This window comes from Trachinotus anak, unplaced genomic scaffold (assembly GCF_046630095.1).
Source record: "Trachinotus anak isolate AG129_WGS33_773 ecotype Australia unplaced genomic scaffold, CSIRO_AGI_Tana_v1 ptg000009l, whole genome shotgun sequence".
NCBI classification, from domain to species: Eukaryota; Metazoa; Chordata; class Actinopteri; order Carangiformes; family Carangidae; genus Trachinotus; species Trachinotus anak.
This window is the reverse complement of record NW_027273860.1, coordinates 10,662,541-10,687,483: the sequence shown is the minus strand read 5'-3', so window position 1 is coordinate 10,687,483 and position 24,943 is coordinate 10,662,541. Positions and strand designations below refer to the sequence as shown.

The 24,943-nt window shown below is 42.2% G+C and overlaps 1 protein-coding gene across 1 annotated transcript in view; it reads right to left on the bottom strand.

The window, feature by feature from the left end:
* Positions 1-17,744, bottom strand: part of prex2 (phosphatidylinositol-3,4,5-trisphosphate-dependent Rac exchange factor 2) — an 84,995-nt gene extending 67,251 nt beyond the window's left edge. The window contains exons 1-3 of the mRNA XM_071485275.1: positions 17,224-17,744; positions 2,417-2,488; positions 1,253-1,375 (exon numbers count right to left, since the gene is read on the bottom strand). Of these exons, the coding sequence (XP_071341376.1) occupies positions 1,253-1,375; positions 2,417-2,488; positions 17,224-17,361 (333 nt within the window). The 5' untranslated portion in view covers positions 17,362-17,744. The remainder of the gene's footprint in view (positions 1-1,252; positions 1,376-2,416; positions 2,489-17,223) is intronic.
* Positions 17,745-24,943: the final 7,199 nt, after the last annotated feature.

The window sequence follows — 24,943 nt, the reverse complement described above, 5'->3', positions numbered from 1 at the left end:
TCCTGTCATCTGCCTTGCAGCCATATGACCGACAACTTTCCGCTGAAGCAGTTCTCATGACATTCATCTTCCTTTGTCTTCGAGAGGCAGCAGCAGGACCAGACCACACAGCTTCTAAATCACTCACTACAAAGTCACTACAGAGCAGCAAGAATAGTACACGGTCCTCAGCCCCGGTGCTCTGCCTCAGAGGACAAAGCTGGTGATGTGGAGAGACAGAGCTGTCATAACAACAAGCAGGGGTGCTTCCAAAAACACAACTCTGTGAGGGTACAGTATACTCCTCCTTTTGAATCGTGTTTTCGAAGAAGTCAGTTTGTGAACCCCTCAGAAAGAACATTTTTTTGGCTTTGGGGATTGATTTTACTGTAGTCCAAAAGGGAGGAGTGGAGTCTTAAGTCAGCGTGAACCACTTTGCAGGCCTGAATCACACAGGGATTTTGATTTGAGTGGACCACTTTCCAATTGGCATAGTTTTCACCTATTTGCGTTTCCGTAGTAAAGCTAGCTTGTGTAATTCTTTCTTGGAACTCTTAGGCCATCAACAAATCACTACAACTTAAAAAAAAAGCTGCAGAATAAGAGAAAGAAAGAATAAAACTAAAAAGAATAAAAGTTATCTCTCTGGACTCACGTGATCACTCACGGCTGAATTATGGCCGTGGGTCATGGGTTTTTAGTTATGCTCTGAATTGCATCCCATTTTCTGTATGAGGTCATCTCATAATAAACACCACGATACCATCTGTACAGCTAGATCATCTCTCATTCACCTGTATAAAAAGCAGCCTGATGCTACTGGCAGAGAAGCTGCCTAAAGCCCAACAGAAGGACGGTGAGATTTATTAGACTTTGAAACATATTGTATGCCAGTGAGCCTCAAGGCTCTGCATCAAAGAAACGTGATATATGGCAGGAGAGAGCAGTATATCAGAGCCCTATCAAGCATATCACACATGTGCACTGTCTCATCATGGGTAATCCAGAGAGATAAATTGACAACATGTGGCGTATCTGATCATTTTCAGGAGAACTCAAAGACATGAGTGCATCTGAGCTCTTGATGGTAAAGTAGGATTACAGGCTCCAGTGAACAAAGGATTATTACTAACAGAGCAGCCATCAGTGCAAGTGAGCTATAAGTGCTTGGACAAGATGGTGACACGATTATCAGAGGTGGAGAGATGACATTCAGCTTGCAAGAGTGGAAGCATTAAGTAAAGGCAGTTGCACAGAAGCACGTGTTCCTTACAAAGTGCAAGAAGCAGCGACCGATTTCATGGTGAGCATGAGGGTCGGGCTGCAGCAGCTCCTCCACCATGGACAGGAAGTCTTTGTGAACGGCCAGAATCTCCTCAATGTTGGAGAATAAAACCTAGAAGAGAAAACAGACATGAATACAAAGTGTATGGTGGTATTCTGTGTATTTTTTTCAATGTGGTAATGCAATGTCACTCCTAAGATTGCCCGAATCAGTTCTTTGGCATATGCTGCTTTATTGTGGTCAGTGGCACTAGGCGAGGGAATTTCTGAGGCCACAGAATAAAGATTGAGGTTTCTTTGTAATGGGCATCTTGGCCTGAGATGTCTTTGATTATTTGGATTTCAAACATTATTAGAGATATTTTAACAGGGACGCTAAAAAAGGAACACATTTTTACGCAACTTTGCCTTCATGTGGCGTCGACTTCTGTCCCCTTTCATGTCACTTTTGTGGTGGCTATTAAAAGGACAAAACAATATGCTGACGCTGGATGGAGAAAGAAGCTGGTGAAATAAAGTCAAAGCATGAAAACCAGAAACCTTTTATGAGCGGGTGAGTCTAAAATAATCTCTAGTGATAGTAAGAACAGCTAACATCTGGTAAAATTGGATCAATGCATTTCCAGTCTGGAGGACTGGATGTCATTCAGCTGCTTGGCGACATCACAGCCTGTTGCTGCCCAGTGACCCCTGTTATCTAAAACCCTCTCCGTACAGCATGTTCCCAAACAAAACATAGCATGAGTAGACATATTCCAAAACACGGGACGTGCAGTAAATATCCACTGAATGTGTGTTTACCTTCAAGCGTAAGCAAACTGACTGAAACAGTCACTCCCACTCCCACTGTGAGAGAGCATCCTTTATTATCCTCCAGCCGGAATCCTTTATAAATAGATTATATTTTCAGCTGCTTCCTGGATCGCCCACTACTTCTTTATCCATTCAGAACTTAGCTATTTTAGGTTTGAAAGAGTACCCCAAACAAGGGACACACTTTATTTAGTTTCCAATGTAATTTCCGGCCTTTTAATGGATCAGGTTACGGTATAAAAATAAGGTTTGTGCGTCGTGTCAGAGTAAATGTCAATTACCCTTGATATTTTTCCAAATCTTAAATATGCAGTCCCATACCTCAGAGATTGACCCTCACCTTAACTGTTTCCTCTGTGATGTTCTTGTCGATTTTGGTGGCTGCGTACTGGTTGAGACGATGTAGAAACACCTGAGGGAGAGCAGAAAAGGAAAGCAGCAGTTAACACAGTTAAACTGGCCCCGGTGTTAAATCATGTTTTGGCGACTGATCGCCTGCACCTTTAACTGAGCAAATAAAAGACTAGATTTGAGGCTTTGTGTGCAGCTGCAACACTTGGCTGCCAGAGCAAACTGGTAACCATCACAATGGGCACCTGTTATATAAACGAAACGCAATCTTTGCACTGGATGAAAAAACATTATAATTGCATCACATGGTATTTCAAAGGCGGTGTTAAGTGGCTGGAGACGTGAGTTGGAGAGGCCAACGGTTTGTGAATTGAGACAGATGGGAAGTGCTCTCACTTTCTGCAGTCCCCTGAGGATGCTGATTCCCAGGCTGCTTCACTGCACAAGCCCTCGACAACCCATTTAATGCTTCAGGACACTTTCTGAGAATGGCAAATTAAGTAGATGTGCTTCGAATGTATTCTTAAAATGTGACTAAGGGGAGAATTAGTCATTTTCTGAACTCTGCCTGAGGGGAGAGCTTTTAAAAGACGAAGACATCCATCAACAGGTTCCAGGACAAGAATCTTTGTGTTTATGTGTGCAATGCTTGGCAGTTCAGCAGACAGGAATCTATCTTCAATGGAAAGCTCTAGGAAAAACCACATTAGCGGCATCACATTTTGATTTTGACTGATGTCTGTAATGCACTTCACTCCAGCGAAGCTATGATGAAATCCAAAGCTATAGCTCTGAATTGTAGCCTCATCAAAGTTGATGTTAAACAACAACACAGTCCCTGACATTCATACTGCTGTCAAATTTGAGTGAGCGCAAGCTAAGCAGCAGAGAAAGACTTCCTTGGCATAAAAGAAAAGAAAAAACAAAAAACACACACACACACACACACACACACTTGTGTAATGTTGGTTTTTGCCTTAACAGCATTTTTTTTCATTTCCCATGTCAAACAGCTAACTTTATTTATCCTCCAAATGGCATAAAAGCCAGTAACTCAAGAAAGACAAAAGCAGAGATGAGATCTCTAAGTAGAATAAAGTGTGCACTTGGATTTTTATTCTCCTAAAGCCTGCTGGAGCACTGTGGTAAGATTCATGACACTGAAGGTAAACTAACCAAGGCAAGCAGGGCTAATCAGTGGCCTGTCGCTGATCACAAGGATCCTTCAGCAACACCAATGACAGACAACATAACAGGCAAAGAGACGGTGGTGCACTGCAACACAGAACTGACACAGAAAAGCGCTTCAGCAGCACAAAGAATCACTTCATGGTACAAGATGACACAAACTACCAACAGCAGCTCCCTAAACACATGACCTACATGATCACACTCCGCACGGACGGGCAGTGTCACAGTTAGCATAGCACAGTAAGACGTCACATCTGTCTCTGCAGTTGACCCTAACCACGGGTATCCCTTTACTGCCCCACTGAGCCCATCTGTCGCCCAGTGCAGCCCCACAGCAGGCGGACTGACCTGAGCAAGCAGGGATAATACAACCACAAAGCATGTAAACAGCTTAACTTTAATGAGCACACAAGCCAAGAATTACTCCATGACACCTACATCTAAGCGAGTGGTTGTGACCACAGTGAGCTTACTGAAACGTTTTACTTGATGAATTGTGAACAGATGGACAGATGGAGGGGTCAGTTCAGTGGTGAAATCTCCATCTCTAGCTAATCATGAGGCCAGTTTTCTGTTAACTTTCTAAGAAAAACAAGGTGACATGAAAAAAATGACTGAAATCATCCTAATCACACTGTACTGGCGTCAAGCAACGCTTCAAAAAGAAACTGTAGACGTGACTGTTTGAATCTGGGTTTGTGGTTGGCTTAAATAATCAGCCTCTTTGTTGTGGGCCAACTCCACGCTGATTACCATTCTGTAGCTGCCTTGCCTGCAACTCTGCCACTCACAAGCATTAGCATCTGATTAGCAAGTCTAATATGTACAAACACGGAGCAGGCTTCGACAGACCCTCACAAAGGCCTGACAGGGCTTACAGTATAGGACCTTAGCCTAGCAAAACTAGTGCTAATTTGCATTAAAACACTGCTTCCTATCATTGATGCATGACATCAAACATGGGCTCATTAGGGAGTCTATCACTTCTGTTTTAATAATGAAGAGTTTACCCAGCAGGAAATAATCACTATATCTGCAAATCATTAATTATACAGTATATCTACAGCTATGGGGGGCTCTGCTGCAAAATATAAGGAGCCACACTGCAGATGCTTATCAGGAAAAAAAACTGCATGAGAAAAAAAAACACATAGTATAAGAGTGGAGTACAGGGACTCCATATCTGATCGGATGGAGATAATAAACTGTGTTATCACCCAAAAGATAAGAGGGTGTTGGTTTTCGTCGCACAGAAGTGACGGTGTAAAATTGAAAAAGTTCTTTCATGTAGCTTTAAGATAAGTATGCCACACAGAAAACAGATCCGGCAACACAAACACTCTGAACACTTACTTTGAGACACCGTTCAAGTTATTCCTAGAATTGTGGATGGGTCAGACTTGATTTGTGGAAACGAACATGTCTCTCTTCCGAAAACACAGCCAAGACGGCCTTGTTGATGTCGTTAAGAAACTGAACCTGGAACAGCTCCACGGACAGCGAATGGGGAGCTGACTGACTGGATTTATGGACACAGTAACAGTACCCTGGGTGACTGTGAATATAAGCCCACTTCCAGGTTTGTACAGTGACTGACTGCACTGCAGCACACAAATGCACAGCTCATTTGCCTGAATGCATTGTATCTAAACCTAGCATTGTATAAGTAATCAAAATCCAGTATTGTAATTCAGGGCCAGTGGAGCACGTCCAGGATTCGTCTCTTGATTGTATCACAGAGCAGAGCATCTGTCCTGTGGTTTACAGCTTTGGGTGCATGAGAGTATTGACAGATCTGACTATAATAAATACTAATTTGAAACAAATTGAATTTAAGGGATAATATTTACAGCAGTTTCACACGAAAGGCGTGCAGAAGTGTAGCTGAAGCGTCGCAGACTCAGCCATGACTCTTCTGCAGACTTCAGAATTTTTTACCAAAGTCAATTTAGAAGAAAAACATTTCCACCATCCTCCACCATGGTTGCTGTCTTCGTCTTCACGCCCCGTAATGACCAACTGAATTCCAGAGGGACACATTTTGTTCCCTAGGACTGGATGTACTTCCTAGCCGGGATCCACCATGTCTTGACACCAGTCGCTACTGAATCACAAACAAACATCTATGCATTTTAAAGCCCAACTGGGCCTGTTGGTGATCCATGTCACGCTTTCTGCGAACAGAGGACGGGCTTTTTGCACTGAGCAGAAAATAGCACACATAAACCCATAGTTTCACGACAAGACTTTGGATTTATGAGTATTAAAGGGTGCTTTTTAGCACTGCCATGTTTCTAAGATACACTGGAAAATGAAGAGGTAAAGTGATGAGCTAAGATGACAAAGCGGATAGAAAAGTTGGATGACAACAGTGATTTACTTTTAGTGTTCTTTCCATTGGCAGATTGAGGAAAGTTAGATTCATCTCCAAAATGGCATCCAGTCTCCCTCATACACCTTGACACACACACACACACACAAACCTGCACACATATGTCGCTCATTTAAAGCATGTGAGCAGCCACTGACATATTTTTTTCTGCAAAGAAATTTAGCAGAGGCTGTTGTTTTCCTTTCTACTTGTTGGATATATAATACATGCTTAATCATGAATCAACAGTGTTCAACAAGAAGAAGAAAAAAAGCTCTCAGACAGTCATTTTGTTCCCTGAGGCCCAGGTATAATCACCTGGATTGTCACTCTGATGGCTGAGAGGGGACTACACATTAAAAGCCCATTAAAGTTTTCATTATTCCACAGAGCAGATGGGTGTGATGAATAGATTGGTCCAGTCACCGCATGTGGCCCTACCTGCCATTAATCAACACATGCTGTGGGCTACACAGAAGTGGTTGTGGAAATCACAGCTGTACTGCCTGATGCAGTTAGGTTCCAATTCCAAAAAAAAAGAAAAATAAAATAAAGATGTGATAAGAACTTCACCTTTAAATTGAAATCAAGAACGCTGAAATCAGGTTCAGTTAGCAGACCTGCAGGCCAAATCATACACCACTCCATCACTGACTTACTATGAGCAGTCGCCTGGACAGTGGAAAACTACCTCGATCTCACAGGAGTGACACCTCGCTCAATAACTGCAGTTTGCTGTAATATGCTTTTTGCTCGGGACTAAGGCAGAAATTACACCTGACATCCTCTGCGCTGTGGTGTCATATAGGAAAGAAGAGGCACAGCAGCAAACAGACCAGCCGCAGGGCTGCGTCCATGCCCACAGAGCGGGTGCTGTCCCAACCCTCGGTCAGGACATTTTATGAATGATACTCTGCAGTGTTGCGCCCCCTCTATTTCTCTGCTACATTTTAAAGATACAATCCGCGGAAGGCAAGTCACTCCCCCTATAGATGTTTATCTCCGTGTCAATGAAATAGATGAATCACGCCAGAGAGTTTGGCAAAAACACAGACCACTTACTTCCTCCAACAGCAAACAGTGATATAACAGAAGGACAATGATGGACATTCTTGTGCTTCAAAATAAAGTGTGTGTACAGTACATTTGCCAAGCCAGAGCAAGTGGCCGTGACAAAGAAAGGCTACAGCGCATGTGAAGTGAGCGGACAAGCAGATGAAGAAAAGTGCATGGGGAGCAAATGCGTGTCTCTCATCACGTTACGCAGCCACACACCCTGCTGAGTGGGCTGCGATGGGAATACAAATCCCACCCAAAGAGGAAAAGACCACTAAACAGATCCAAAAGAGCAAAACGAAGCAGCAAATTGCTCTGAGTGAAAAAAAAGAACAAAAGAAAGAAAAATCTATCTAGCTTCTCCAATGCAACAGAAATGAGGCTGAATCGAGTACAAAGCTATCCTCAAACATCTGTTTATGCATTCAAGTTAAAACCATTGGAGGAGTGGGCAGGAACACGGGGTCAGTGTAATGTATTACATGCAAAATGGCCATTTGAGGTCCCTGTAGATCAATTGGTTCAACTGTAGAACACCCTGCTCTCCCTGAAAATAAAAGTGATAAAAAACTTTTAAAGCAATAACACATTCTGTCAGCACAATTTTAAGAACTTATTCTGTTACTGAAGTTCAACCGCTTTTGCTGTAATGTGGGATCTATTGCTCACAATTGAAAAAGGTCCAATGTGAGTCCATTGGCACTAGTCCCCAGTATAAACTCTGGATGAATGAATAGGCCTTTCTCAGACTCTATTGGACAAACTGCCTCTTTTGTCCACCAATGATTCACTGATCTGCTCTGTTGTCACGATTGGAGAATTGGCAAACAAACATAAAAATGGACACAGTTTGTTTGCCTCTTGATTTTATACTGTTGCATAAATAGATTTAGATGTATAGAGATATCAATACACACACGTACAGGTAATCCAGTGTATTTTAATCCACCATTTATGAAAGACTCCTCTCTTGTTAACAAATAAAAAATAGGAAACAAAGGCCATTCAATGCCCGAGATGGAGACACAAACAACAGCTTCCACATGACAAAGCCCCCTGAAGTGAATCACTAGACTGTGAAGGTATGCTCATTAATGTAACAGTCTTTTGTGTGTGTTTCATTGTCATAAAAAGCACTGTGATAACAGGTTAAGGACAGCAGGTAACAGGTGCGCCGGCAGCTCAGCCCATATCAGGCAAGCTCTCGAGTCCCTGGATTTACCGTGTGGGGGAGAAAATGAGAGAGCAGAAGGGGTCGAAAGAAAAAGGGAGACAGAGTAAACAGATAGAGAAATGTAGAGGAAGTACAGAGGGAAAGGAAGGGAGGGGAAAAAAGAGAGCCTTGTTTGGCCTTCTTTACATGGCAACCCTGTAGGGAGGATATGGTGCCTTTACCATATTTCCTGTGCAAAGGAACTGCTTTTAAAGCAGGATTTAACATTACAGGGTTTAAATCTCCTGTACAGAGCAGAGGTCTCACATACACACACCTATGCACACACACTGAATTCCTGGTGAGCAAAAACAAAAAAAAAAACAAAAACTAAACCCCCTCATGAAGTACAGAACAGAGACAAACAGAGTCAGGCTCTGATGCTGAGCGCACACTGGGGAACATCCGAAAAGAGAGAAAAGCTTCTTTGTAGCGATCCCCTCTCATAAGACACTCCCTTCCTGTCTTCAACAGGTCCCGATGACACCTCCAGACATCATCCTGAGTTTCCTATCTCATTAGTCCTCCAGCTAGTTTTTCCAAACTGGCCGGTTTCTCTCCACTGGGAATGTGTACAGGAAACAGACACTATAAATACAGTGGGGAATGTTAATATGTCTATCTTGGGATTGGCTATTAAGGCTCATCTGCACAGCTCAAAGCAGGGTCTCTGGTTTTAATTAACAACAGAGAACATAGTGAGCATTCATTTCACAGCATCTTCTCGCGAACAAAAGTCCATTTGTTGAAGGGGCGGTTGTTTGCTGTCATTTTAACATTCAGGCAGCCTGCATGAGCACCAAGACTCCTACAAAGAGGCTTCTTTCAAGACAACAAGAGATACTTCCTGCGATGCCATTTGAATGTTTATTGTTTCAGGAAAGGCATGTTTTGTGAGAAATACAGGGCAATATCACGCCTGTAATAGGAACATTTTTATCAACCAAGCAATGTGCTTTGATACATTTCCAAGAATTCACTGTTTTCATGAAAGGTGAAGTAAAAAAAAATCTCCTCTTGATGTTATTCTTGTCCTTTCACTGACCCCGGCACCCAAGGAGATTCAAAAGCTGCTGGAATGAAGCAATTTATCTAATGAATATGTCTGTGTCCAATGTCTGTGCCTGACTCCCAGTGAGCTCCGTGCATGGCTAACACTTGAGTGAAATGAGCACATGAGCATAAAACGATGCTTGTGGTCATGTCCGTTTAACTGAATATCTGACAGACTGTGGGTCTGTTCAATTTCACCCATCGTGGGAGTTTAAGCGGCAGGCATCTTCAGCATATTGGGAAGGATCTTTTGACTTGTGAAATTGGATATTAAACAGTGAGACGAGCCCCCAGTAGAAGAGTGTTAGTCGTCAGAGACCAAAGCCCAGCATGCCTCCTCAATTTCCATGTGCAGCCAAGCAAAACATCACCCACTGATAGCTGGCAATTCCCATCAGAGCCACACACCAGCACCATGTATTGATCTCCAAGATGACTAAGCAGAATCATCAGTCTCCCTGTCTGTGGCACACTCCCAGATAGTTCATCTGATCACAGTTTCAGGCCTCCACCTCGACTGTCGGATGCGCCCCCCCCCCCCACCCGAAATCTATTTCAGCAGAACTGTCAAGAAAAAAGGAAAAAGGAAACCTGCAGCGTCAGGCTCTCTCACACATCACAGAACCGGATACTGTCAATGGAGAGCTGAGCAACTACCCTGCCAGTTTCTCCCCTGCCCTCTCTCCCCTTGAAGCACAACTGCTGAACCCCCCTGCCAGGGCTCTGCACACCGTGCCTTCTTTTTGTCTGTGAAGTGACAGAGCAGGAGGCAGCATGCCAACATGACTGCATCAGATCAGTATAGACCCCAGCATGACTTAACCCACTTTTTATTCCAAATAAGCAAGCATACTATATACTACTACTACTATATACTATACTACTACTATACTTAGTAGTAGCTTTTTGTATGCATTTATGGCCTGTTTATCTTAAATATGCTCTAATCAATATTTTTTCCATGATTGTAACAGTGGATGAAATTAGTATTTGTTCTGTGAAAGGGGGTTGCTCAGTGATGAAACCATGTATGATAAGATTTCCTTCACATTACTTTATACTGCAATGGCCATTTTTAAGATTTTAAAGTGGAAAGCAAGAAAGTCGTGGAAAGTCGAGTCAATGCTATAGACCCAGAGATAAATAGTCCCAGAGACTGAAAACAAAACAAAAGAAAGAAAGAAAGAAAGAAAGAAAGAAAGGAAGAAAGAAAGAAAGAAAGAAAGAAAAGGAGGTGTGCAGACAGAGCATGCTTAGAGACAGAGAGACACTTGTGTAACTCTGAGAGCCTCTATGGCAAATCCTATTCAAGTGCTTAATTAAAGAATTTAGAGTGAAGTGGAATTTCCCATCATGTCTGGCTGAACAGCTCTAGATGTTTATGGATTCTGAGCCCAGAAATGCAGGATGGACAGAGACATGAATGGGATGGAAAGTGTGAGTATACACCACAGAGGAAACATGCAAACTTGTCTAGACATTTCAGTGAACACTTCAAAAATAAAAAAATGTAGAGACAGCTGCACCATAGAGTCAATGGGACACTTCATGAGACCAAACCACATGGCTGGTAATTTAATTTCCAAAGGCAATAACCTTAATTGGGCTAACGAGCCTCATACCAATATTTAATTGGTTTGTAAGCATATTGTCATTTTACCAACTGTGTCATCCAAAATTATGGCAAAACTAGGCAGATTTGAGAGCGCTAAAGCAACACTGCAGGCATACTGATTTGACCAAGCACGTATGTATGTGTGTGCTCCCTGAGGTACACATGCCAGCTAAAACACAGGCCCCCTTCTGATGATGACCCCTTCACACTGTATGTACGTCCTGACAAGTGTCTACCGGAGTCCTGCCACTTTTCTACGAGTCACACGTATGCACCATGTGACCTGGCAGCTGGAACTGGCCAAATCAAAGGCAGCCTTCTCCTCTGGGGAGCGGGACAGCACCACTTCTCCCTCCTGAGCTGAAGCCACATGACAGATTCAATGCATCCCTATCACATACGCAATGAAGCTCCATGTTGCCAAATGGGCATGTGTGGTTAAACTGGCTGGCCCAGTGTGTGTGTGTGTGTGTGTGTGTGTGTATGTGGAGCAGGAAACATCCAGTACAATGTAAAGATGGGCAGGGCCAGGAAGCCAGGAAATCCTGCTTGAACTAGAATTACCACCCTGTGGTTGCATGACTCTGCCACTCAGACTAGCTTCAGGTTACATCCCTGTTTATCAAGAGTCAATTTTAACCATCTATGTAAAACTTTGAAATAATTGCTGAGTGAATTCTTGAGTTATGGCTACATGTATTTTGTGCAAAGTCACATTCTTCATTTAAAGCTGGCTTCTGATTGGTCGATTTAAAGCTGAATTGGTTCTGATTGGTCAAATTTTTTCAAAGCTGCATTCTGATTGGTTGATTTAAAGCCGCATTCTGATTGGTCCATTTTTTTCAAGGCTAGCTTTTGACTGGTCAATTTAAAGCGGCGTTCTGATTGGTCGATTTGAAGCTGTGTTCTGATAGGTCAATTTTTTTCCAAAAATGGCTTCTGATTGGTCAATTTAAAGCTGTGTTCTGATTGGTCAATTTTTTTCAAAGCAGGCTTCTGTTTGGTCGATTTAAAGCAGGCTTCTGATTGGTCGAATTTTTTCAAAACTGCATTCTGATTGGTCGATTTAAAACAGGCTTCTGATTGGTCAAATTTTTTCAAAGCTGGCTTCTGATTGGTCGATCTAAAGACACATTCTGATTGGTCGAATTTTTTCAAAGCTGGCTTCTGATTGGTCGATTTAAAGCTGGCTTCTGATTGGTCGAATTTTTTCAAAGCTGGCTTCTGATTGGTCGATTTAAAGCTGTGTTCTGATTGGTCGATTTTTTTCAAAGCTGCATTCTGATTGATCGATTTAAAGCTATGTTCTGATTGGTCGATTTTTTTCAAAGCTGACTTCTGATTGGTCGATTGAAAGCAGGCTTCTCATTGGTAGATTTTTTTCAAAGCTGGCTTCTGATTGGTCGATTTCTTTCAAAGCTGGCTGACATAAAGGCACGGGCTTTCTCCAGACTCATCAGACTCTGACCATTACCCATGTTGTCTAACCCCCTCTAAGGATTGGAGGTTCAATACATATGTACCATTTAAATCAACCGGCAATAACTTTCATTACCACGTTTCACTGAACATTACAATATTCAACATTTCTAGTTATTAAACAAATTGCCATAATGTAGGCATGCCTGTTACCTAATATTTCCGAATGGTAATTGCATTTGGTACAACTAGAAAACTGCTAAATCTTTTTTTGTAAAGATGAAAAGATTAAATATTGAAAGGCATGCAAAACACAACAGCTCCCAAAGCAGCACTGCTCAATGGAAAGAAGGATTATCCCACTCAGTGTTTAAATTGATGTAAGACTCAAGGTTGACGCAAAAATCTCTGCAGGAGAGGGTTAATCCTCACTATCATTTATCTTCAGCCTGGCTAAAAGACAGATTTATCATAAAGATAAGGTGCTAAACAAATTGTACATTTGCAATAATAAACTAACAAAATGACTAACTTACTTTAAACAGGTTTACAAACACATATGTATTAATTGTATTAACTGTATTATCAAAAGTTACAAAATAACATTTACAGTATGGCCAATCAGAGAGAATGCATTTTCACTTATCAGGAATGCAAACTACGGAGATTGCAGAACTAACAGTTATATCCTTGCAAATATGGCATAATATGCAAGTCCCTTGTGGAGTGGCAGTGGTGTGAAATTGAAATGCAAGTGAGCCAATTCATCAGTTCAGGGGCCTCACTTTGGGAGCAGACACAAACGAGAAACTGCCGTATTCTTAGAGAGACTGAATCCAATTAAAAAATCTCAAGGAGAAAAACATCTCACCTTTCTCTCAGCTTTCATTTCTTTCCTCTGCTCTACAAACACACAAGTGCACACAGAATGGTCACAGGTTTGTCTATCTACCTGGAATAAGACTAAATTAAGGCAGAGGTTTTTATCAAATCAGGGCACACTGATCATCAGCATCTTATATTCCTGTTTCCATCAGAACACAGGAGGGAGCTGGATGGCATGGAGGCTACAGACGGACAGGAAAAGGGTAGGTACGAGAGGATGTGACCTTTGGGGTCATCAGCTGTCTGTCCAGAGGGTATGAACCCTCTTGTCCTGCCTCCCTGACCTGACCTCCCTCAGGACTGCTCACTGGTCATATGTTATGAGCAAAAATAAAAAAACTTCTTACTTCTCGGCCCCAACAGTCTGGGCCAACGTGACTGTCTCAGTCAAGATATAAACAAACACAAATCCTGAGAGAGAGACTGAGAGAGATGTGGAGCCACTATATACAAACACACACATACGGAGTTCACTGGAACACCTGGGTTTCTGAGAGTGGTGCTAGGTCTTAGCAGCTGCTTTCTCCATTAGGCTTGAATTCCTACTTCCTGCAGCCATTTTCACTGAAAAGAGGCTACTGACTTTAAGTGACCACCAACATGTCTGTTGACCAAGAGATTTTCCACATGAAGCCTAGATGATATAACAAGGACAATCATATGCAGCTGTATTGAAAAAAAAAATGAAACTACAGATGCAATATACCATTTTACAGCTGCAGTGAGAGAGAGACAGGGAAGCTGGGGAGAGAGAGAGAGGACAACATGCAGCAAAGGGTCACAGGTCAAATTCGAACCCCAGGCACGTGCAGTTAGGTCCAGGCCTTAATGGTACATGCTCCTCCAGGTGAACCACAAAGACGCCCCCAGTATACCGTATTTCTTGAAATCCATCCCTTAATAATCAATAGTTTTCTTAAGAGAATAACAAGATCTACACTTGTCTCAACCCACATTTATGCAAGGGATGAGAAATGTTTTAAACATTTCACTCAGTGGTTGCTTCGTAGTTCAAAAGGCTTTTGTTGGGGAAAGGGAGGCAGCAGCTGAGGGATCACTTAACGCGCTACAAAGCTCTTTGGAATATATTAAGTTAACTTGTGGCTCAGATCTCCCTCCAGAACCAGGACATGAAAGGTTTCCTCCATTGTCCCTCCTTGCATTCTCCCTTCTAAGTGCTTATCACGCAAGCAAATGGCTTTCAATGTCTCTGTATCACTGGTGCACAATGGCAGAGACTAAGCACAGTATTTCTGCAACTGAAAGAAACTGGAGAAATGCAAAGAGCTCATTAGAGTGACTGTTTACATTATGTCTTGAGTTGTTCCTCTCATTGAGGCATTTCTAAGGACGACTGTCATTTTATTGGCTCGTGGCTGTCCAAGATAAACAGCAGCGTCCACCGCCGCCCACTATCTCCAGCTATAATTGTTCATTATGTGAGATAGGCCTGGGATATTTCAGACAGCTTCCCTAGAGCTTACCTATCACTATCAGACTACTGTGGAAGTTCAGTATGGTGTCTAAAAGGTGATGCTTTAATCCAAAGCAAATCAAATTTAGAATTCCTAGTAATGACTCCTTTAAAATGCAATCTGTATATTTTCCCACGAGTGGTTAGATAAAGCCACACAATAGGTTCAGACTGTCCTGGGACAAATTGCTGTAATCATCCTTGTTCTCCGTGTTTTTTTCCACTACCTTGATAGTAAAGTATGCGTGAGGTGCATTGTGTTTGGGTCCCACGGATCAGCGGCAACGATCTCTGCTCCACAGTTCAACCTCAGCCACTGACCCGAGCCTCATTGTTCCCCAGCATTTCCTAACCTCGGAGGAATTCCTCCTCCAGGAAGTATGGTTTACAAGAGAAGGCACCAAGCCCAGCCACTTGCGGAGACCACCCCCCTCCCATCCACCCTTCACCCTCCTGGCAATATCTACTGTGTGATCCGCTCTACCCTTTTCCCTTTCACCCCTCTAGCAATATCCCATCTACATCCCTCCCTGCTGGTACTGGGAGTTCCCTGGATTATCACACCAGGGAGTCGCACAGAGGGCGGGGGGGGGGGGTTTGAGTGTCTTCCGTTCTGACCTCTAGACACACAAAACCTTGGATGGTTCGTAACTGTTTCTAGCATGGCAGTAAAGGAAGTCGGGGAAGCAAGCGCAAGTTTTTTGTGTGATCAGATGAAAGTCTTCAATATGACCCCTCTCCCCAGTAGGGCCCTCTTTGATCACCCTGAGTATCTTCCACCGTGCTCCCCAAGTCCTCCCAGATGATAAGACAGTAGATAACAGTGACTCTTTGTCTTTTTCTCTCACTTTCTAGCTTTTTTTTTTCCATCATCCACCTCCATATCTATAACATGCAGCTAAACCAACAATATCTTTCACTGTCAGATCTCAATCTGAGGCGTCCATCCCAACATTCCCAACCAGAACAGAGTTGCCTTGTAAGGGTCAGTCACTTCTGAAATGAATCCCAGTTCCAGCACTATAGGGGAGATAAAGGAGGGGTGGCTGCATTCCCCAAACCCCCACCACTAGGACAGAAGACACATTCCCTCATGTAATAGCTTCCACCATTTCTCCAGTGATGCTACTTCTAAGAAAGGTCAGACAGAGCTCCATCCCCTCCCTGGTCCCTCTGCCCTCCATTAGAAACATCTGGGCAGTGAGAGGGGGTGAGTGGGTGGGGGTCAGGGTGCACACATTCATACATTAAAAGCAACAGTGCTTTTAATGACACATAACACAGTGCCCCTTCGAACCCAACTTCCATGCAAAGTTCCCACTGTGCTAAGAAGCTGAAACTGCTGAGAAAATATGGTGAAAGCCATCAAGCCATCCAAAGCCACAGTCCAGATCACATCGCATCAGCGTTTTTTACCGCGGGGACTTTCACTTTTTACATCCTCACCAGCCACAAATTTCCTTCTCGAATAAGGCAGTGAAAACACTCTTCACGGATTTCACGTTTAAACAGGGAACATTTCCAGAGGCGCCCCACTACCGCGTCTTTGAGGTTGGGTGTTATTTTATGATGCTGTTAAGCTGACAGCACGTCATTTCTGTGCTGCAGCAACCAAGTGTTACGCTCAGTGTGCGGCTGGAGATGTGCTGCAAACAGAGTGCCTAGCTCCGGCGGTTTGCATTTGAGCCCACCTGTGCCATCCTCGGCTTGATCAAAAGTTGGCAGAGGCGGCGGCAAACTGCACTCTCCTATATTTTCTATGCTGTGTGGCAAAATGTGCCAGTAAAAGTAGTGCTGTGCAGGACAAGTTAGGAGCCTGGGTGAGACGAAGACACAGTGAGCAGAGATCAAGATGCCATTCTTCTTCTACATGTTCTGCCATGATTATAGAGATAGTTGCACTTTAACTTCAGGATGTATAGCCTTCCTAACTGGTGGAAATCATGAGGGTAAGGTCATTTCAAGAATAATCAGCCGTGGTGACAGAAAATATATGATTCTGTTGTGATTTGAGGTTTATCTGAATGTTATTTATCACCAGGTGAGATAAAATGATCCATCCTTAAATGTCTGTCAGATCAGCAACTGTCAGCCAAACCACTGTGAGCCTCTAACAGCCGATGGGGAGAGGATTAAACATCACACTGGCTGTGCAGGAGCTAAAGCTGCGCCATGCCCCTTTGTGACTGTTCCTCCAATTTCACACTTGTAATCTAAAAAGTGAACATCTCCATCACTGGGGTGGCTTCACAAAGTATAACAGGTGACAGTCCAAAAAAGGAGATTCTCATGTTTGACCTCCCGCTTACATCAGTAAATCAAACAGTGGCATGAAGGGGGCTGCACAGGTTATTAACATGTAACACTCAGTGGACCTGCTGTCGCTCCGGAGCCGGATGCACCATGCATACTAAACAGGGTGGCTGTTTTTGTTTGTTTGTGTGCTTTGAGGTTTCATTCCCATGGCTAAAACATGCACTTGCGAGCCATCTCAATTAGAAATGATTCTCAAAACTCACCGAGAGAAACTCTAGCGTCCCAACATAATCCCGCTCAGTCTTTAAAAGCTCATTTAGGACGCACACTCGCAGCCGGAGCTGTTTTTCCAAGTCCTTCCCGCTTTCAGCCCGGTGCTCACTTCTGCTCTCCTCAGTCATTGTGAGTGAATAAAATGCAAACTTTATTTCCGTCGGCAGCTCAGGCAGAGCAGGTTTCAGTTGTGAAAAGTTCGCAGCATGATCCAAAGTGAAAGAGGAACCGGTCTCTGCAAAGTCCACGAACAGTGAGTGGGGTGGGGAGGGGGGGGGGGATGCTGAAGTGCTGGATGAAAGGGCTTCAGAAGCGAGGTGACTTTAAAAATGAGATAAAAAAAAAAACAAACAAAAAAAAAAAAAACAAAGATGGAAGTTAAACAACAGAGTGGGACATCTTCCCACAGAGCGTCAGTGCAGAACAACTGGACACCAGGTAGAAAGTTGAGTGCATGTGACTCCTGAAGCCTTCATCCTGATCCTGCCTCCCTCCTGCCTTTAATGTGGAGGACCAGCGTCAAGGCCGCAACAACACGCACGACGTTTTCCGGTTGTGCTTTGAAAATAAAAGTGCTGCAACAGGTTTCGAGAGAACACCCGCTTTTACAGGTTTAACCGGACAGTCTTCATGACCGTGTTCACGATCTACATTGCGTTGAAATTTACGGCGAAAGCATTTGAAAACAAAATGCAGGAGATTTAATGCACAGTGACTGAACTAATAGCCGCAGTACTTATTTTTGACACCTTTGCCTCTTAGACTGAAGGGACAACTATTGTACTTCTCGGATTATTTCAATTATCTGCAGGTTGCTTGACACTGAACCCTGGAGAGGGGAGGAAAACACTCGCTGACTTTTTACCCTATAACCAAGCGAACTTCAGACACATCAGCCCACGAACCTGACACAGCAAAACTTCAGTTACATTACATACAATTACATAAAGCTATGTATAAAATGAAGAAAAGAACCAAAGCCTACAGTTTTACTCCATTTCACAGATGTTCACTTCATTTGACTCTGTAATTGATGGAGTGAAATAATGGGCTCCTCACATGATACCTCCTGCCTGTGAGGCATGAAGTGTGCTCCTGCTGGGAGCAAACTGCAAACAGAGTGAGTTCCACAGCAAAAGTTAACCATGCTAAAGAATGACTTTAAATTGCTTTCTTTCTCCTTGTAATGAAGCACAGTCGTTCCTTAATGAGGTGATGGATTTCAGTCATAAAACCCCAGCTTCTGTCATTAAGTGGCAAATGAGTTCATCACTAATATCTGTGAGATGGTAGAGAACTTTTATTACTTGCATACCTTTTAAATTATTATCAGTTCTTGGTGACAAAATGACATCGGGCTGTAGAGAGCAAGCTTGTCAGTGAAAATACAACAACAGTGCATGGAAAGAGAGCAGGTGTCTCATACCCTTATAAATTCAGTAACATACTATATATGTAAATGTATGTGCTGATGTGACATTTTAATGTGCTGTATGCATACTTATATTTTTTATGACATATTGTCAAATTGACTTATTACATGTTAATTTACCCTTAGATTAGTCATCATTTTTCTTCATGTATGTTTTTATTTCTTGCTTTAGGAACAACAGCTGTTCAGGTAATTCTTCAGTGCACTTGTGCAAAGAAGAAGGGACATTACAATATTACAATACCTGAAAAAATTAAAAAAAAAAAAAAACAACAACAAAAAATAAAAAAACAAAACTTAAAAGACAGAATGAGTCACAGATAGACCTGCACTGCATGAGACTTCAAGTCCTTCCTCTCTCATAATGACCACCTCTCTCAACAGACCAGTCCGTTTTCTTTAGTTTCCTCACCGGTAGAGCTTTTACACAGAAGGAACAACACTTTTATTCTGAAAGTGAAGCAAGAGGAAGAAAGAAAATGACAACGGGTTTACGGGTTATGTTGTGTTCTGCGTGGGTCTGGAATTCTTAAGGCAAAAAAAGCTGTAATATTAGGGGTTTCAAAGACCACATAAAGGTCTTGTCTTGTCTCAGTAATATGATTCATGAGAGAGGGTTGCAAACACACTGAACCTCTACCCTTGCATTAAGGCTATAATGCCTCATTAGCACTAAAACACCTGCAAATATGTTTCTATTTGACAGGCAAAAGATAATAATAGCACATCCTCACGGTGAATTACTGTGACCAGACTGATACAGTTTTGTATTTTAACAGGCAAACAAATGTAACCTGTCAACAGCAACGTGCCTCTCTTTGGTGTTTTTTTAACATTTGACTTCAATCAATCTATTAATTGTCTTTTAATTAAACATAAAGATGCTCTTTCGCCACAGCTCATCTTCACAAGCGGCTAATACATGAATCCTGTTAAGTTGGACTGAATCAATTTCTCATACTATAGTCGATTTCTCATGTGAGAAAATTACACAGGCACGGACACACACACACACTGAACAGAAAGACATCCAAAGATGCCATCAGTGATATTTGATTAAGTAGATTGTGGGTTTAATTTGGACAAAATTCTGAGATGAAAGCAAAGGTGCAATCTCCCTTCTTGCTCCCTGCCAGCACTGCAGTGCAGACACAGCCTCCTGAAAAGCTGGTTAAGTGTTTATATATCGAATTAGACACAGTCAGGGTCATTTTGCACCTGGGTAAATAGCAGCACAATCAACACTAAAAGCTGCTTTAATTTCCCCGGTTTAAAAAGCTTTTCATGGGATTTTAAGGGAGCCATTTGCAGTCCACAATTATGATTTAAGGATTAACATCTCAACAAATGGAGAGTCGGTTAACACCATTCTGCAGTACATTCATACGCTTTGTTCCATGGCATTTTTTTATGTAATGTGTTCAACTTATTCTGGAGTGTAGTCTGTGCAGTATACTAGAGCGCATTCACCGAAAGAGAGCAGGAATTTAACTGATGACTGCTGCACCAATTTATCAGCACCAGAGGGAGCTTTTATTTTATGGAGCTGTTTTATGTCTCAGATACAGGTTAGTGTCAGTTTTGTGAGGTGAGATGAGGACGCGGTTCTCCAGCATGAGTAAATCTTGACATGTAGTAGACTCTGGTGGTTAAATCTAGTACTGCATCATGCTGTTATGGTTATTTTCTGATGATAAAGTTTTCTGCTGTGCTATATCTTTGCTGCCACCAGAGAGCAGTATTGTTTAGGATAAAATACTGATCCCACTATGAAATAAAAAAAAAAAAAAAAAAAGGTTTTCCATCAAACAGAGCTGTGGATCAGGATCTCATAATAGGTCTATTTATTAACTCCCTGAGATCCTGAGCGGACCTGGGTCCCAGAATGACACTGAATGTACTAAAGTTAGTCCATGTATGAAAGAAAGCTGAGAACCCTCCATGACATCTGCGGTAGACCAACTTAATCATGGTTTTATACTAGCCATTCCAGAGCAGGTAAATTTCCAGACCCTCAGATTTTATTGCCCATGACTTTGGTCTGTGGAATTAACCTCTCTTATTTGTGGGTTGAGTGCTGCCAGGAAGTGTTCTGGTCTTCCCATTGGAAAAGGAGTGTCACACTGATATGAGCTGCTTTTTCTGATTATTTGCAATTAACATCAAACACGAGTGGTGATAACAGTGCTAACTTGCACTGCTTATCACCCGTTTGCCTTTTAGTGCATCAGCCTGTGGCAGCCAAAACCAACACTCCTCAATCACATATCTGCAGCTGTGTCAGCCCAACACATTGTTGTCTTTAGTCCAGACTTATTCCATTTTATTCAGATGGAGGGAAACACTGAGAGAGGGGAAATACAGTATGAAGGGCGAGGCGGAGGTATATTTTGAATCAGGTTTACTACTATAAGTGGTTTGAGTTTTATTACAGACTTCTCAGCACTGGCTTATAAGTACTCATATATCCCGGTACTTTTTAATCACATCAACCCTTTTACTGGCAGATTTTTAGTGTCTGTGCAACATATAACCGTTTAGAAAAGAAAAACTAGTTTTATTTTCCCAGGAGAGGAATGTCTATGTCAACAGAACTACAGCCTCGAGAAGGCAAATGTATATCACAAACAGGGTATTCATACTCAACTTCAGATTGTAGTAAGTAAAAATGTCTACATTGTGGTTAATTGGCACTGGTTCGTATTGCAGTGGTGTGGAACAGTCAAGATAAGTGGTATAATAAAGTCCTGGCAGGCTGCTGACACAGACCTACTTGTATCTATATATTATTCTTAAAGTTCTTTGGCTCAGCTGTTTTTCTCCTCTGCACAGTTTCTTCCTGAGTGACTGATGTGAGTGAAAAGTAGCAGAGATGTTTCCCTCTTACCAGGGATATTGCTGAGGTCTTTGCAGCCGTTAATCGAAATCCAGTCATGAATACTACTAAACAATCCTGGTGTGATATTATGAAACACTGTTGTAAAAATAACAAAGGTGTCTCTCCTTATCCCTATGATGAAAATTGACTTATACCAGGAGTAGAGGGTGTTATATTCAATTGTGTAATAAATGACCTTTATCGCAGATTTACTGAAAGAAAATAGTTTGACTCGTCAGATTTAAACCATATATGACATACATTCATCTCACTTTTCTTCTTCTTGCCTTTCTTAAAATCCACAGGTTCAGATTGTACAAATCTTCAGACTAACAGTATGTGCCATCTCTATGCAATCTGATGGCCCGTAAGATAAGACAGGGGACCAGACAAAACATTTTATTACACAAAAAGTCCTGATAATTACTGAATGATTTTACCGTTTCTGCCATCTAAAAATCTAAAAATTATTCAGATTAAGCCAGAGTAAAACAAATTCTCTCTGGATGACCTGATCATAAATAAACACAGCTTCTTCTGAAGAGTCTCAAGCTAAAAAAAAAAAACTAGCAACCACTGGCATATATAGAGACACTAATCGTCTGGTAATTCCCAACACTCTTCACAGCCCCTCTTACTACATGCTGAGTAATGGAAGATGACTTGATGGTTGGAGGAACAACAGTCCAAGCAGCACTCTCCTTGAGAAATCCACTTGTGCTGTATTTACTGATCACAATCAGAAAAACTTTATTGCGTTGTTATTATTGGTCAACACGCAGCTGGCAAAGAGGATGTAAATAAGTCAAAAACTAAAACTACCACAGTAATGATAATAAATAGACAGTAAGTGGATAAGTGGTACCTAACCACTATGCTCTGATGCCAAGGCCCCCTGTTATGCATTTTCCTTCTTAGTCTTAGTAAGGAAGTCTTGGTGCTTTGTAATCTCACAGATGGAAGTCTGTGGCTGCGGATGTCTGAGCAGAACTTAGTGTAACTCTACATATTTGTCTCACGATGATGGATGACTACTTGAGCACAGAGTAGTTGATCTTCAGGCTGGTGATCATTAATTAAATTAAGTCCTTGTCATTAGAGATTATCTTCCAGTAAATGCCTCATTCATTGTGAGAGTGACAAATTTTTTCTGCCTGCCAAATGGCCCACTTTGCACTGCTGCCCAGACTGAGCACCATCTTTAACCCCCTGCCGCTTTCTTTCACTTCTCCCCTCAGGGTCAGAAGGTCATAGATGTGCACTCAGAGCTCTGCTCAGGGTCAGCTGACATCACAAAGAGCTGCAGTTTGCTGCACAGTTTAACCGACCCCCCCCCCCCCCCCCCCCATCCTCATTACCACCACAACCAGTTCAAGCCCTTCTCTCTGACTAGGTGCTTATCAAAGAGTTCATTCACACACCTCAGCGCAGTTTGAGACTCAGACGGGAACATGGTGATTTACTGGTCCTCTGTGCCACTCTAAGATTGTGCAGCGTTAGACTTAGCTCTAAGAAAGATGCTTGGTTCTTCACCTTCCCGCAGACCACAGCCCGGAGCAGTGCCACACGCCCAGGTCTGCGTTCCTGTGTGTTAAAAACAACACCGAGACCGCCGCTCTGACTCCCAGAGCAGTAGCAGTAGTACCCTCAACCTAAGTCTCAGTACCCAACATGTCATGCTTAAATGACTGGCCGACGTAACAACCTTTAAATGGAAGCACTTTCGCTCTCCCCACAAATCCCCGAACATGATATACATGGAACGCAAAGCAAGCATTTTATGAATATGCTTCTGTGTGCAGCTGTCACAGAGCTCAAAAACACTTCAGTCACTGGGTTTGTGTTATTTTTGAAAAAATAGCTCTGTCAGTAAACCCTTCTTTAAACCTTTGGGCATTTCATTTCGGTTTTGTCCATATTTTCCAGTGAGGAGGAGGATTTTTATGGTCTTTAAAGCAGTGATGTATTCACTCTCCGAATCAGCTTTGATGTGTTTATCAGGTGCTCCTCGCCTCTGTGGAGTAGATAAGAAAGTTAATATGGCTTTAGTCCTGAAGTCTTTTTGGCATTGGCTTTACTTGTCCATTGTTTGGAGTCCCACATGTTCCACTGCTGTGTAAAAAAAATAAGTAACGTAGCGGTGACCCATCTGTTTGCCGTGAACTTGCCACCCAAAGGCGACAAAGTACAGAAATGACCACAAAGCACTGTTATTTCATGTTTTATACAGTATTCTTGGCTGTGCAAGAACTTTTGTTTTGTCAAAAAGTCATTCAGAGACATGCAGCGTGTTGATCTACAGGGTGATGGTACTTATGAGGTCAGTTGCATCTAATTTCTCTGTTAGAACAAACAAAACTTCCTAACAGGAGGGTAGTCGGCTCAACACCAAATAGATGGCTATAAGGCCAGATGAAAATCAGTTGCATTTAACCATGTGTTACAGCTCAGGCGAAACAGTCTATAAGTGGGTTTCTGAAACATATCATCAGTTCAAAATCAGGTTTAATGCAATTCTCATAAAATTCGTAAAAGTCAGGTGATAAAACAATATTAAAAATGTTTTTTCAAGCTGTTAATGAGGTTCTGGATTCTTAAAAAACCAAACTTGCACATTAGGAATTAATAGGATAAAAAAAACAAAAAAACAACTTTATACTGACCAAACCTTTATATTGACTTTCTGTAGTGAATATATCAGGATATCAGGCTAGTGCATGATTATTCTCATCATTGTATTATATTCTAAATAGTAAAAGATGACAGCAGATCCATTAAGTATATGAGACCCTTTCTACAGTGATGCATTTAATTACATCAAGTGCACTCAGACTATTTTATCTCAAAGTCATCATGGTTATTAGTCTCCAGTTTGGGCCATCAATAAAGCTTTTAAAGCTTTCTGAGGCAAATACAAGAGAGGATAAGCCCACTGCTGCTTTCATCCCATCCTCAAGTCATCCAGCGATTTATTGCTATGCTCAATTTGAGCACCTGTGTTCTGCAAATATCATAATCTCAAACTATATAATTAAGACTCTAATTCCCCTTCTCTACATCTCTTGTGCATTCAAGTGTTTGTTGTCAACGACTGCATTTCAGTCCTGTCTACTGTAATGTGTGTTTGGGGGTGGGTTGGAGAGAGCAGGGTGTGTTTGGGGTCTGCTGTACAGTAATTGGGTGTAAAACAGGTGGCGCACTGTTGACACTAGAGAGAAGCATGTGAAAAATGTGCTGCTGCCGTGCAATCACAAAAGGAAAAGGCTGGCAGTTGACTTAGACATTTAATCACTGTGTTGGGTGATAAGTAGAGGATCAAACAGAGGCACGGAAAGCCTAGAATAACAGGGAGAGCCACCTAAAGCTCCACAGAGGGATTCCTGGTGATTCCTGGTCCAGG